At 46.0% G+C, this 14,602-nt stretch overlaps 4 protein-coding genes across 4 annotated transcripts; all 4 read left to right on the top strand.

Annotated features, from left to right (window-relative positions):
• Positions 1–2,109: 2,109 nt before the first annotated feature.
• Positions 2,110–4,146, top strand: JR316_0004216 (Major facilitator-type transporter ecdD; the record flags this gene model as incomplete). Its single annotated transcript, XM_047889985.1, has 8 exons — positions 2,110–2,191; positions 2,253–2,274; positions 2,332–2,446; positions 2,502–2,775; positions 2,828–3,284; positions 3,337–3,549; positions 3,607–4,021; positions 4,084–4,146. 8 exons carry the CDS (start codon positions 2,110–2,112, stop codon positions 4,144–4,146), a joined length of 1,641 nt encoding a protein of 546 aa, XP_047749746.1.
• Positions 4,147–4,577: 431 nt separating this feature from the next.
• JR316_0004215 (uncharacterized protein) lies at positions 4,578–6,250 on the top strand (the record flags this gene model as incomplete). The annotated part of the gene is made up of 4 exons (XM_047889984.1): positions 4,578–4,689; positions 4,760–4,874; positions 4,935–5,123; positions 5,185–6,250. 4 exons carry the CDS (start codon positions 4,578–4,580, stop codon positions 6,248–6,250), a joined length of 1,482 nt encoding a protein of 493 aa, XP_047749745.1.
• Positions 6,251–6,803: 553 nt separating this feature from the next.
• On the top strand, positions 6,804–9,094 carry JR316_0004214 (Cytochrome P450 monooxygenase 151; the record flags this gene model as incomplete). Its single annotated transcript, XM_047889983.1, has 11 exons — positions 6,804–6,881; positions 6,971–7,078; positions 7,196–7,324; positions 7,453–7,621; positions 7,680–7,763; positions 7,823–7,916; positions 7,991–8,117; positions 8,199–8,318; positions 8,375–8,549; positions 8,624–8,864; positions 8,920–9,094. 11 exons carry the CDS (start codon positions 6,804–6,806, stop codon positions 9,092–9,094), a joined length of 1,500 nt encoding a protein of 499 aa, XP_047749744.1.
• A 2,515-nt stretch (positions 9,095–11,609) lies between these two features.
• Positions 11,610–14,165, top strand: JR316_0004213 (Major facilitator-type transporter ecdD; the record flags this gene model as incomplete). The annotated part of the gene is made up of 17 exons (XM_047889982.1): positions 11,610–11,691; positions 11,751–11,772; positions 11,829–11,943; positions 12,000–12,182; positions 12,232–12,270; positions 12,326–12,377; positions 12,432–12,505; positions 12,602–12,652; positions 12,712–12,954; positions 13,015–13,045; positions 13,102–13,159; positions 13,218–13,433; positions 13,489–13,552; positions 13,613–13,806; positions 13,873–13,943; positions 13,995–14,077; positions 14,133–14,165. The coding sequence occupies 17 exons, from the start codon at positions 11,610–11,612 to the stop codon at positions 14,163–14,165; spliced, it is 1,611 nt and encodes a 536-aa protein (XP_047749743.1).
• Between the last annotated feature and the right edge of the window lie 437 nt (positions 14,166–14,602).

Genomic DNA, 14,602 nt, shown 5'->3' with positions numbered 1-14,602 from the left:
TGAATCGCTTGCAATGTAATTTTAAAACGTGGAAGAATCAGAGAACATATCTTCTCATGGAATCGTCAGGATGTGCATTCGGGGCTAGGTTACACCATGCCAGGTGCCAAGTGTTATGTGCCATGGGACGCAATGAATGCGCGGAGTCCGAGTTACAATTACCATTATCGCCCGCGGTCTCATCGTCTTTTTAACCTGTGATTCACACTGGGAGAGGTAGAGCTGGTAGTGCCTGGAGGGTCCCGCCCAACGAACGCGTAATACACGCTCTGGAGCGGTATAGAGCATTATGCGGAATACGGTTCGGTTCTTCCGAACCCGTGTAGACGCAACGCGTTTAGGCGTTTGGTGTGAGTTGTTACCCGCACCCGGACTTTGCGGACATTATAGACCTGGAGCCACGTTGTTGCAACCGAGGTGCGGGAGCGGGTCGGGCGCGCTATTGTAGATCCTTGTTTATTTGTGCGAGAGTTGGTCCGCATTGTCGCTTTGCTCGTTACCCTCCCAGTGGGTGATGGGCAGGAGAGAATGGAATGTAAAATGAATATTTTTTAGAATCGATGCATTGGAACTTCGAAGTGTCAGAGAGTTAGGAGCGTCATGGTTAATTGATATTAAATTTTGGTTACAGATGACTCCAACCTGCTTACAAGGCACCGGTCTAGCAAGGCTTATCTAGCAGGGGCACATATGCATAAATTCGTGGAGCGAAGTAGATTAATGAGAACCGGTTCATTCCAGTTGACCGTTCCTCGGAAGTCGCGATCAGGAACACGAAAGCAAGTAAGGAGCCCTCTATCGCGTCGTCAAAAAATTCAGCGCGGTTGACGAAATTTTGAAGGGGTTATATTCATAGCGATATCATCGATAAACTCGTTGTTCGTTGGCCATCTGATTTTTTATTGCGATGTAGTAAAATGGGACTATATATAACGGCATTGTGACTGGCTCTTTTTACTCCGATGGTACGCTAGGCTTCCTCCGCCATTCGAAGTCGAACATTCTATTCGTCGTCTCAACGGTTCTCGAAGGACGGAGTCGTCCTGAGTCGTTTCACACCTCAGTCATTATTTTTGTCCTCCAGTAGAATTTGATTTACAATACATGATACGTGTGGCTCAGGGCTAATTATAAAGCGCGCAAAATCCATTCGAGCTTCCGAAGCGGGACCCTCGTATTTGGAATTAAGGTAGATTATCCCCGTTTTGCGCTTACCAGTCATTCATTAACCTTCACCACCAGAACTGGGAGTGTAGCTATAAAACATTGGCTTATAGAGATTCTCTTTACATGCTTGTATTTGCATAACAGCAAAATCTGCTAACCACGAGGAGAAGTAGGGAGAAGTAGCTGTGACTCCTCGGGCGGCGTAAGACGATTGGCGGAGGTTAAACTCGTGGGAAGAGATGACATATGCGTTGTCTTAGTCTTGGCATGCATTCAATCCGCTTTTACCAGCCTTCCTCGAACTTCAATCATACTTCAATACTCCTTTTTTTACATTCAGTCATGATTATACAGGTGCATAGTTCAGAAATGGATTCACTCTCATCAAGATATGAACTGGCTTCTCATAAGGACCAAGATGTATTGTGGGATGGGACAGGGTACAAGTAAATCCGAGCCGAAATGGCTACCTCCCGGTCGTGCATCGGGAAGGGGATTAAGCAGCAACGCATGGACGATTGCGGTTCATTGCGATTTATGAAGAAAGAAAAACGAATTGGAAACCGCGGCACCTGCGTGTACTCTTTTCCCATTAGGCCCTTGCAGCTGGTTCGTTGGGCTCTGAGTACCCGAGATCCATGATGTCCATCGATCCGTCAAACCTCTATGATGTAAACCGAGCCCCGACGCGTTTGGTTTGCCTGCTTTCAAGCGTGGTCTAGGTGGTCCAGTTCTTCCTTTTCCGTAGAGGAAAATCCTATAAAAACCTGTCCCCCGCCCTTTCTAAAAAACCCCAACAACCCCATAATACCCCGCTTGCATACCCCGTTTGCCTATCGGTTGTTCTTCCTCCCCATCCATATCGTTACGACCATCGACACGCTCACAGCGTCGTAGATCCTCCCCTTGCGCATTAACCCTCACACCCTCACTAAACTTACAATGGCTGGAGGACCTGGAGGAGATGGTGGAGGCATTCAGTCCAACTCGGTGTTCTGGTCGGTTGTGATGTCCCTCTTTGCTGGTACGTCCAATCTTTTGTTTGCGTACTCGAAGACGCTGACATGTTTTTTGTCTCTGCAAAGCATTTGGTGGTATCCTGTTTGGGTATGTCATCGTTTACTAAAAAGATGTCAGCCATCGCATCCTCACCACTCTCGACAGTTATGATACAGGAACAATCTCTGGTATCATCGCCATGGATGATTGGTTGCACACTTTCGGAAAATTTGACGAATCATTGGGATTCTATCTGCCCACTAAGGACAAGTCCCTCGTTGTATGTATCAGTTTTGTGGTGGAATTATTATGGGTTCTTACTTGGGTTGCTCCAGGTGTCGATTCTTTCTGCTGGTACCTTCTTTGGAGCTCTTCTTGCTTATCCTCTCGGTGATAGGCTTGGGCGAAAACTCGGCATAATGGTCGGATGCTTGGTGTTCTTCGTCGGTACTGGTCTGCAACTTGACACCGCTTGGGTCGCTTTCGTCATTGGGCGGGTCGTCGCTGGTTTCGGTGTCGGCATCGTGTCGTGTTTGGTTCCTATGTACCAATCTGAATGTGCCCCAAAAAGCATCCGTGGTCTTATTGTCGGTGCTTACCAACTTGCCAGTAAGTCAGTTACATTTTTTGGGCCAGCGAAAATTTTCAACATTCTTCTTAGTCACCATCGGTGCTCTTCTTGCTGCCATTGTTTTGAACGCGACCAAGGATGAACAAAGCCATAGCTCTTGGAGAACTCCTATTGGAGTCCAATTTGCCTGGGGTGCCATCCTCGGTGGTGGGATGATTTTCCTTCCCGAGTCTCCTCGTTTCCTCCTGCTCAAAGGCAAGCAAGCGGCTGCTCGCAAGGCTCTTGGACGCTTGATGAGTGCACCCGCTGATTCCCCTGACGTCGAGGAGGAATGCCTTGCTATTACAGCCGCTCTTACTCTTGAGCAGTCTGAGACCGCTGCGAGCTACTTGGATTGCTTCAAGAACAACGAAGCGCACTACGGACTTCGCACATGGACCGGTATCTGGCTCCAGGCATGGCAGCAACTTACCGGTATCAACTTCATCTTCTATTACGGAACTACTTTCTTCATGCAAGCCGGTATCAAAAACCCTTTCATCATCACGTATGTGGAATGTTGTTGTTACTTTTGATTTTAAATTCTGATCATGATTTAGTATCATTGCCGATGTAGTTAACACTGCCATGACATTGATTGGCCTCCCCTTCATTGATCGCCTTGGACGAAGAAAATTGCTTCTCATTGGTGCCGCTGGAATGTGTTTCTGCGAGTTCATTGTCGCTATTGTCGGTGTCACTGCTGGAGACGTCCAGCCCGATGGATCTGTCAATTTGGCCGCTCAGCGTGTTCTCATCGCCTTTGTTTGCATGTATGTCATTTATCAACATGACTCCATCGTTAGACATATTAATTCTCCTTTCTTCAGTTATATCGCATTCTTTGCTATTTCATGGGGTCCCGTCGGATGGGTCGTCACCTCAGAGGTATCTCCTCTGGCTATTCGTGCCAAAGCCATGTCGCTCTCCGTCGCCTCTAACTGGCTTTGGAACTTCGCCATCGGATATGCCACTCCTTACCTTGTCAACCCCACCACATATGGTATCAACGGTGAGAAGGCCGCCAATCTCGGTGTCAAGGTCTTCTTCATCTGGGGTGGAACATGCGCTGGCTCGTTCATCTTCACATACTTCTTCATCCCCGAAACCCGTGGTCTTTCGCTTGAACAGATTGACAGGCTGTACAAGGAGTCATCCATCGTCAACTCCACTTCCTACCGCCAGAAGATCATCGATTCTGACAATAACCTTGACCACTCTTTTGGATTACAGCAGAAAGAAGTTGTACGTCCACAATTTTATTGTCCATATTCTTCAGGGCCTGACAATTGTTTTTTCTCGTTTAGCAGGACATCCAGCACGTCGAACACGAGAAACTTGCAGACTCGGAAAAATCAAGCACTAATTGAAACCAACGGAAACGTCCTGATTATTTATGAACATAATGATCTAAGTCATGAGTTCTTTCACTGATTTCTACTCCATCTCAACCTGTAGCATTATTCTTTAATTCTCGTCATCACTACATCGTGTATTTTCTGTGGACTTGCCCAAAATATTGTCACCAGTCATCAAAATAACTGCGTTTTCATTCCATACACATATCTGCTTTTTCATCCCGTCACATTTCTTGACTGCTGCATTATTTTCTCCTGTCCCCCCTATGTTCACGTGATATATTGTAATTGTGTACGCTTTTTTCGACTCGGCAAATGGATAAACTACTCAAACTACAACCATCTTGTCCCTTTGTTGAATTGCTTTCATCCAATCCGTAATCTTTGCTGAATCTTCTATTTTCTCTTTGCTGAGCTGATTGGAAATTTGACCTGCAACAATTATGACGACAAACGCGGTGGCATCTTCGTCCAAACAACCCTCTGCCCCCGCTGCACCTAAACCAAAACGCCCACCGCATAACATATCAGGCAAAAACCAGTACAAGGATCGGCGTCAGTGAGCTCGAACTGTGCTTTCTTGATTTGCTGATGGTTTGACTGGACCGTATTGTCCGTTCCATAGCTCTGCTGGATGACCCACACGTTGCAGAGTTGCTGAATGCTTATCATCTCAAAGGGATAACAGATAACAGACTCATCAGCAACCTTCTTTTGGAGGAACATGGAGTCACCCTAGGGTGTGTTTTATCCTTAAGATGCGCCCGACGCCTTGCTGAATTGTGCGCCCATTTATATAGGGAGAGGAGTGTCTATCGTCGGAAGAAGATGCTTGGGCTATGGGCAAGCAAGCATACGACGAAGGAACTCAGTGAAGCTGTGAAGCGCCAGCTCGTCGCTGCTCAGATGGCGAAAGACCCCACCGGAAAATTAGGTGCTAGACTTGTAAAGCAGCGTGTGTTTGAGGATACAGGGTTGCATTTGACTCGGTGCGTTCTCAGATCCTCTGTCGATAGGATTCCCCCACTTATGTTTCAATGTATTTTACAGGGATTATATCCGCGCTGAGATGAGGAGGGTAGATCCCGTAGCACATGCTGCTCGTGGACCCTCTCATATTCTTTCAAAGCGACTGCAGCGGCCAGCAGTGTCGGAAAATGCGTCGACATCTACGTCAACATCAGTACCATCCAACACGATTACCTCAAATCTCGTACAATCGTCAAATGCTACCATCATACCTAGCGGGGCTCAGGGGCAGAGTCAAGGTTCCAATGCGGTTGACGCCAATCAACAATCAAGTACTCCTCGCGTTCGTGCCCCTAGGCGCTCTCGAGCAAGGGCGACAGAAGCTTCGTCATTACCTACAGCTGTTGCCCCTTCTGACGCCGCTGCCTCCACCAGTTCTCCGCCGCAATCATACACGCGAAACGAGCCGGGAATACCTTCTGGGAACCCCCTCTCCTCAACCTCACAAACTTTACATACCTTTCATTCGAGATCAGCGTACCCCTCGAGTTACAATGCTCAAGTAGCGAATTCGTCAACTTCAGATGGGCAGCAAGTTCTACACTCACAGCAGTTATTGCAAATAAGCACCACCCTCCCTCAACCTTCCTCAAGCTCCCTGCAAGATGCACTGAATGCAACTGAATCTGGTTACAACCATTGGCCGAACAGTTTTGATTCTGAAGATGGCCAATTTTCCCCTACAGGTCCAGGGCTACTACCAAATGAAAGCAGCCATACTGCAGGAATGCCAAATATTACCGGAACGCGTCCGCAGACACCGCGTGCATATCCAGAGCCTTCTCATCACCTGTCAATACCACCAGTTGGCACAACGCAGCGGAATATGGATACCGGAAACCGACCTGCAGTCATGAAAGATATCGCACGCGCTGTGCAGGAATCCACACCGAAGATGCACGAATTAAAGCACTTTATCGAGTCGCTCCAGTTGGAAGATGATGGTTTATCGGAGGATGTCGACGCGGAAACGTATGACATTATCCTAAAAGGGATGGAGACAGCGGCGTTACTGGAAAGACAGCTGTCGAAGGTCGTCGCGCTAGCACGACGCTCACGCCTTCCTGTGGATAGGGATGTGGCGTAAATGGGAAAGGGACTTCAGGGCGATATGAGGGTGCGAGTGAGCAGTGGGGTCTCTTGGATCAATCATCAAAGGGTTCGAAATACATGCTGTCATGATGTGAAAAAAAAGTTTCATTTCGACTACACCTTTTTGCGGTGATTCCTACGAAGTGAATCCATGTCACAACTCGGCCAAGGGAACAACGTCAACATCGATGTCCCCCAGTTTTGTTTTTGGAGTCGACAGATGCGGCTTCCTTGGCAATTTATTAATCCATGTCTCGCCCTTTTGAAATGAAAGGTTCTTCAATACCCTTTTCATTGGAGATTTTTTTCTATAACGCGACGCGTTGCCACATCATCGCCGACGGTTTGTATCGAACATCAGCCGGATTTGGGCGGTCTCAGCTTTTTTGATTGCGCTAGGACTACTTAAGAGCGAGGTCATTAACTAACCACGTAAGGGTCTAGTCAATTGATATCACGGCTCTCTCACATGTATTCAGCTGAGTTCCAGCTAGTTTATATAGATCAATTGAAGTTATTCGCGTCTCTTGAGGCTCTTCCTGTACATTATGTCCGACCTTATCCTAGCACCTCTTTGTATTGCAGTACTGGTGGCACTGTACAAGATTTTCTTGTCGAAAGACGATGTAAGTGCTGCTCTCTGCTCTATTACATGTCACATAATGTTCCGCATCCTTCAAGCTTACCCATTTCTGTTTCTGTTTCTGTGATCCAGCTAGACCATATACCAACAGTCGGTTACTCAAACCCGTTTTTGTCGTTTTTGACATCGATAAAATATATCTATGATGCACCCGACTTACTTTTGGAGGGGTATAAGCTGGTACGCCATCGTTTCTACTGTTGTTTATCACCTCAACTTGCTCCAAGGGGCAGATGTTTGACAAACAGCTCTTTTCTGTTCCACGTAAACATAAATGACTTACAAATGGCTCAACAGTATCCGAATGGCATCTTCAAATTCTCGACCTTCGACGGTTGGTCTGTAGTTGTGAACGGGACACAACTCATTGACGATATACGCCGTTCAACGGGAGAGCAGCTTCACTCTATGTCTTCCGTTGCTAGTGTAAGTGGCAATTTATTCCGCTTCAGCCTCCTTTTCCTTTCCATGCTCCTCCACCGCCGCCCAATCTCCACCCAGGCTGGAAAAAATGTCGTTGCAAAAGTTGAGACTGAATTTCCTTTTTCCGATAGTATCTCGGATTTAGATACACTTTGGGTGTACGCTTTTTGGACAACCCCTTTCATATCGATGTCGTTCGGTCCGCTTTGACGAGAAACATCGCTGCGCGATTTCATGAAATTCACGACGAAGTCCAACGCGCATACGCAGCCAGTATACCACTTCCCACTGACGAGAAAGGTGGATTTTTTCTAGCCCTCATCAAACTGATCTCAAATCTTGATTGTCTTCTGTTTAGGATGGTCTTCGGTGGTGGCGTACAAACTTCAAGTTGAGGTGATAACAAGGGTGTCCTGTCGCTACCTATTTGGAAAGCCTTTATGTACGCCACTGTATTCTTAACTCATGGTCGAAACTGTTGACAAATCTTGCGTTTTCTAGCCGACGACCCCGAATTTCGTAGTCTGTGCGAAAGTGCAACCAAGGAGATCTACAAAGGGAGATTCATTCGACTTTTCCCTCCTCTCCTACGACCGTACGTTGAATCCCGGATTCTCGTTGACACCTGCATCTTTTCTGATTTACCGGCCTGTAAATCTATCTATCCAGACTTGGTGCACGACTTGTGACCGGTATACACGGACTGCGCAGAAAGATGGAGAGCTACATTCGCCCGGTTGTGGAATTCAGGCTGGAGCAACAAAAGCTTCACGGTATTGATTGGCCGGACAAACCTGTCAGTCCATTTCATTTACATTTTTGACGTACATATTGTCGATAATTTTAGAACTGGCTCTGATGTTCCTGGAATTTCAAGAATGATCTCATCTCGTGGCTCATAGACGCGGCTCTTGCTTCTGGAGAGGAAGTTACAGTGGAGGATCTAAGCACTAGATTGCTTTTCATCAGCTTCGGCGCGATCCATACGTCTTCTGCGGTATGCTTTTTTGCTTTGTATGTATTACAAAATCTTTCTAATTATATTATCCTCAGACGTTTACCGCTGCGTTATTTCAGCTCTGCCAAAATCCACAGGATGCAGGCGAGATCCGACGAGAAGTACAGCACGTCGTCAAAACAGAAGGATGGTCAAAAGCCTCAATCGGGAAGATGTACAAGATGGACAGCTACTTACGCGAGTCACAACGATTGCATTTCATGTCTCTGTGTAGGTTTTGCGCTTTGATATTCACGATGCCTCGTTTCATCCATTTTTATCTGGCTATTAAACTTTAACCACAGTGAATATGGGTCGTGCAGTGGTCCAAGACTTTACGTTCTCCGATGGGACTGTCATGCCCAGACAGGTGGCCGGTATCTCTGTGAATGTGTACGCAAGGCACAGAGACGAAAGCTTATATTCCGACGCACACATGTTTGAAGGCTTTCGATTTGTCCCTAAACCCGGATCGGGCGCGACACAACCGTTAGTGGCTACTCCAACTCTGGAGTATCATGGGTTCGGTCACGGTCGCTCGACTTGGTACGTTGTCAAATCATAAGTTTACTTCTTGATGCTGATACAAAGCAAAAATTAGCCCTGGTCGCTTCTTCGCGGTCACAGAACTCAAGACAATGCTGGCGCATATCGTAACAAACTACGACATCAAGCTTGAGCACGATGAATACCCACGAAAAATGATCGTGGAAGCCCATTGCATTCCAAACATGTCCGCGAAGATATTGTTGCGTAAACGTAACTCGCACTGCTGACAGGGCTGCTGACAGTTGTACGTGTCCTATTTATTCTGCAACGTTGGGATTTGCTGTTATAATGCTATTTGGTTTACATATGTCTGTACTGGGATGACGTTTATAGCTAAGTTATTCCATGGAGAACATTGGCCGGTCTTTTGGCTTCACTTGCAGACTGCTGCTATTCAGGGACGAGCGGTATGAGCCGCAACTGACAGTTTAACCGGGTCCATTTCAAGGTGATATAAAATGATCCTCAGGTCGTCGCATTTACAGTACTCCCAGAACTTACGTGATAATGCAAAATTTCTGAACGCTCCCAAAATCAAGGTTTTATTCTTTGCGAAGTCAATGAATTGAATCCATATTTGCTTCTGGCGAACGTCGACAGCGGGATTGCGAAGGGGGTAGTTTGAAAATATTGACCAGAAAGTTCTAGGTACTCTAACACTCTTGAATTTCTATCATTGCAAAATAATGATCGCCACCTTCGATTTAGAGGCTTAGATTGAGGAAGTACAGGTCATCCAAGCAAAAAAAAAATGTGTGGAAATGGTCCGGCTGCCATTCAAAATGCTTTGAGTTTCGGGGTTCATGGAACATTCACCGTATCTAGCAACCAGTTAAGTATCACATATAGTACTTAGCTGGATTTAATCATACCTACATGGGTGAAATGTCTGCTCAATGATCCATTACCTCTCTAGGCAATGTGCTTGCCAAGTCTCGTGAACACACATATGCTCTAAAAATAGACCGGCGACGCCACGGCTGGCCACGGCCAAGAAGAATCTTAGCCTGGAACCACTGTTCTCAACGTAGAAGCGGTCTGCGACTCTGTCGCGACCCGCTAACGTAGATGGTCTGGGTTGCCTTTTCTTGTACATGAACCTCGATGCACTCCATCAAGTTATAAAATTATAAAGGTATTTACTATAATCGTTCACTTTCAGTTATAGAACAGCGTGACTATCTCTGTTTGCAATTGAAGGCAATGTTGGACCAATCATTGGCAATCAAAAACACCCAGTCGACGCAATCGGGTGGGCTCGACGTATTATTTGTAGCCCTTAACATTCTGAAAAAAACTTTGACATCAGACATCGGGCGGTTTTTGTCAGTCTTCGGAGGCGATGTGTTAAGATCCGCACCCGCCGTTCATTGTCGGGATACGATCCGAGGTATGTAGGAGAGGTTTTTCCGTCGAAACGTGGTTCCTAGTGGATTATTCGAGTCTCGAGCACCAGAAACACCAAAACAAGCTACGTTGATTGGGAGAAGCACCAGAAATTGCACAGCACTGATTAGTAAAACCAGGGGAATCTGAAGAAGCATCGAAATATTTTAATTCTGTACTATTTTCATTATCTGAACGCAAGCAATGTTGCGTTATACCCGGGAATTCGAGTTACATTGATTCATTAACTGGAGGCTTGTATTTTGTCCAATGTTTTCTAATGTGCACAATCACTACTTTAACCCATGCTATCGTATATATCGATTAATTGACTCTCAACACCGAGTCAAGCTAAATTCTATATCAGTCTTTCAAAGACAAAAATCGTCTTCACGCCAACATATTTGGATTGCAACATTGCTCCACCCCATGTTTGATGGATACGATATGGAGAAATGTGGTAAAAATAATTCCACTACCCCGTGGGAGGTGCATCGATGGGGACATACCATCGCTGAAGCATATGGATGACAGGGACCAGACGGCAAACTGCGCAGTAACGGATGTGGTTCACCATGTATTTCTCAGTGTCTGAACGACTCCGTATACATTGCATACATACAGAACAGTCAAGCAATCCCCACCCTTTCGTTGACAACCGGAACTCAAACCCGATGTCGGCTCCATCCTGCAATGTTTCAATCTTGGTGGAACATTCCTAGCTTGGGAAAGGTTATAGGTATGTCCTGTGCTCATCAACATGCTAGTTTAGAGAAATTCAACCCTATCACCACCGGAATGATGCGCATCCCTCACTTGCACTACACTCGGGCGTTAAGGACTTACAGGCTTACAGCAGAGTACAGTAGCTTTCTGTATAGGCTGCCAAATTTGCGACTAAAGCGGATGACGACCCAGATGATATTCAAAGAAAAGGTCGGAATGTGGTAAATTTTTGCCGGAGGGCCAAAAGCCTCCCATAGCCTAGTGTCACTTCAGTAACACTTTTAACGGCGTCTTGCATATTTCTGATGTCTATGGTCATGCAAATAGATGATCCTGGTGGATGCCGGTACTTTCGCCTCCGTGCCAGATCCAGATGAATTCTATTCACGTATGCTTTCCCAGCCCCGCAATGTGTTTCGAGAACCGCGTGGGTTACATATGCTAACCGAGGCCAACTGTCCAAACAATCTATTTTTATCGCCCAAATGGACTTGCATTCCATCGGGACTTTAAAAAGGGTGCTTCGAATTGTTGTGGTTCTTTGGTTGGTTCCTACCATTGTTCCCCCTTGCTCGCGTTTAGCGCCTACCCATATCTCATCACCTTCAAACTCGTCAATACTAAGTAACTATGGCTGGAGGTGCAGGTGGTACCGGAGGAGGCGTGTCCTCGACGTCCCTTTTGTGGGCTATCATCATGTCGGCATTCGCAGGTATGCTTTTTATTCACAGTTCAGTTGGTCAAAGGCTCTAACACAGACTACGCCGACAGGTTTTGGAGGAATTTTATTCGGGTGCGAGCGAGATTTAGTGCCATTAAGAGTTCAATTGCTCATCGTTCATCATTCAGGTATGACACGGGAACCATTGGAGGAGTCATTGCGATGGACGACTGGCTTCACCTCTTCGGAAAATTCGATCCAACACTGAATTGGTACATCCCCACAAATGACAAATCCCTGGTTGTACGTTAGCCTGGTCTGTGGGCCATTGATACTATCTTTGACGCTGCATACTACAGGTATCTATTCTTTCTGCTGGAACATTCTTTGGCGCACTTTTGGCATCGCCAGTGGGAGACACTCTCGGTCGTAAATGGGGTCTTGTGGCATCCTGCATGGTGTTCTGCTTGGGTGTTGGTCTCCAGCTCGACACTTCGTGGGCAGTTTTCATTGTTGGCAGAGTTATCGCCGGATTCGGAGTGGTATGTTCACCAAGTGACGAATAAAGCCGATGTTAAAAAATCGTCATAGGGTCTTGTGTCTTGTTTGGTTCCCATGTACCAGTCAGAGGTAATCCACAGATCCACCCACGGTATCCGTTTCTCATGCTGACTTTCTCCGACAGTGCGCGCCCAAATCCATTCGTGGTCTAATTGTCGGACTTTACCAATTGGCCAGTAAGTTCACGTTGTTGTGATATACGATAAGATGTCTGAATTAAAATTTTCCAGTCACTATCGGTGCACTCCTTGCTGCAGTCGTACTGAATGCTACTAAAGATCGACCAAACCACTCCTCCTGGAGGGTACGTACATATTTCTCATCGATCCACGATGTGATCTTTATCTTGGTCACAATGGATTGTGATTGATGTGATTTGTATACTCACATACATCCGCAGATCCCCATTGCCGTGCAATTTGCATGGGCTGCCATTCTAGCTGGTGGAATGGTATGTGCCAGTCCAATGGGGTGTTGCCATCAGCGTTAACCTTTCTGTTCTAAAAATAGATTTTGTTGCCCGAGAGCCCACGTTATCTCCTCTTGAAGAATCGCCAAGCTGATGCACGTGTTGCCCTTGGAAGATTGATGACTGCATCCCCCGACTCACCAGAGGTCGAGGCTGAAGCTATTGAAATCTCCACCGCATTGGCCGTTGAAAAAGAGGCTAGCCAGGGTGGTTACCTCGCTTGTTTCAGAAATAACGAAGATAGGAATGGCCTCAGAACATGGACCGGTATCATGATGCAGGGAGTGAGTGCGATACCATTAATGATGCTGTCATTATTTAATAAAGACTAACCTCGATGGTAGTGGCAACAACTGACTGGCATCAATTTCATTTGTAAGTAAATTAAAGTTTTTTACGTGAAGTATACTAATTCCCCTTCTCGGTAACAGTCTACTATGGAACGACCTTCTTCCAACAAGCAGGAATTAAGAACGCTTTTGTTATCCAGTCAGTACATGCCACATTTCTGTATGATATGTGTATCTCAATGGTTGACTTTCTGCAGGATTGTTTGTGACGTTGTGAATACCGTCATGACCCTGTTTGGTATCCAACTTATCGACCGTGTTGGTCGCAGAAGGCTGCTCCTCATCGGTGCTGCTGGCATGTGCTTCTGCGAATTCATTGTTGCCATCGTGGGTGTTACGGCGGGTCGTGTGAACGGGGAAACAGCGGAAGTCAACATTGCCGCTCAACGAGTTTTGATTGCATTCACTTGCTTGTGCGTACTTTATCATTTGTGATGATGGAAGGATTAATATTAACTTTGAACTCAGCTACATTGCCTTCTTTGCCACCTCATGGGGACCTGTTATCTGGGTTTTGACTGGAGAGCTCTTCGTACGTGACTTCTATGCTAGATTCTATCACACACATCTAATTTTACTGTCTATCTCGCAGCCCCTCGGTGTTCGTGCTAAGAGCATGTCCCTCGCTGTTGCCAGCAACTGGTTGTGGAATTTTGGAATCGGCTATGCTACTCCCTACCTTGTTAACGCATCTACCTTCGGTGTGAACGGTGTAAGAGCAGCAAATCTGGGAGTCAAAGTGTTCTTCATCTGGGGTGGAACCTGTGTGGGATGCTTCGTCTTCACGTAAGTGCTATGACTGATAGATATATCTATCCAAATCCACGGGACTGATTATGATTGCATCCGTAGTTACTTCTTCATCCCTGAGACGAGAGGCCTATCCTTGGAGCAGATCGATATCCTCTACAGAGAATCGACCAGTAAGTAATATAGCTCATGTTCTTAACTTTACTCTAATTTTTCCTGCTCAGTCCTTGGATCGAATGCCAAACGCCACGAGATTCTCTCCCAAAACAAGACATTCTCAAACACCTATCACAATGAAAAGGAAACTGTAAGCTTCATTATTGTCCTTATCCAACCAGATCCATAGCTAATGTTTGTTAAAGGTTGACCATGACTCTGAGAAGGCGGTGGCATGATCCTTTAACTGAGAGGCTACATAATACCCTCTTACTGTAACGCCTCGTGATAATTTTTTCGACTTTCTTGGTATACGACGTTGTATATTTGATACAGCATAATGAACTATTTTCTTTCATCCATATGATTTCTTTTCTACTGAGCCGTACCTGCAAAGCTAACAATGTCCGCCATTTGTCGAGTCTAAGGTATACTTCCAAATGTGTTAAGTTCTGACGCGATCTGACGCGCCAGTGAGGGGCAAGAACGCGCATTTTTCTCTAGTCACGCGACCAAGATGTTGTCTCTCGTGACTAAATCATGTGATATATCTATGTACACCGTGTCCAACTTTTTGTTGCCTAAACCCAACCTAAACCCCAACTTTTTGCCATGTTTCTGCGCCTTAGAACATTTTCAATGGAAACTAGTTGGAATGTGCTCACTTAACATTATT

This window comes from Psilocybe cubensis, chromosome 4 (assembly GCF_017499595.1).
Source record: "Psilocybe cubensis strain MGC-MH-2018 chromosome 4, whole genome shotgun sequence".
Taxonomy (NCBI): domain Eukaryota; kingdom Fungi; phylum Basidiomycota; class Agaricomycetes; order Agaricales; family Agrocybaceae; genus Psilocybe; species Psilocybe cubensis.
The sequence above is the reverse complement of the archived record's forward strand: the minus strand, read 5'-3'. Positions and strand labels throughout refer to the sequence as shown.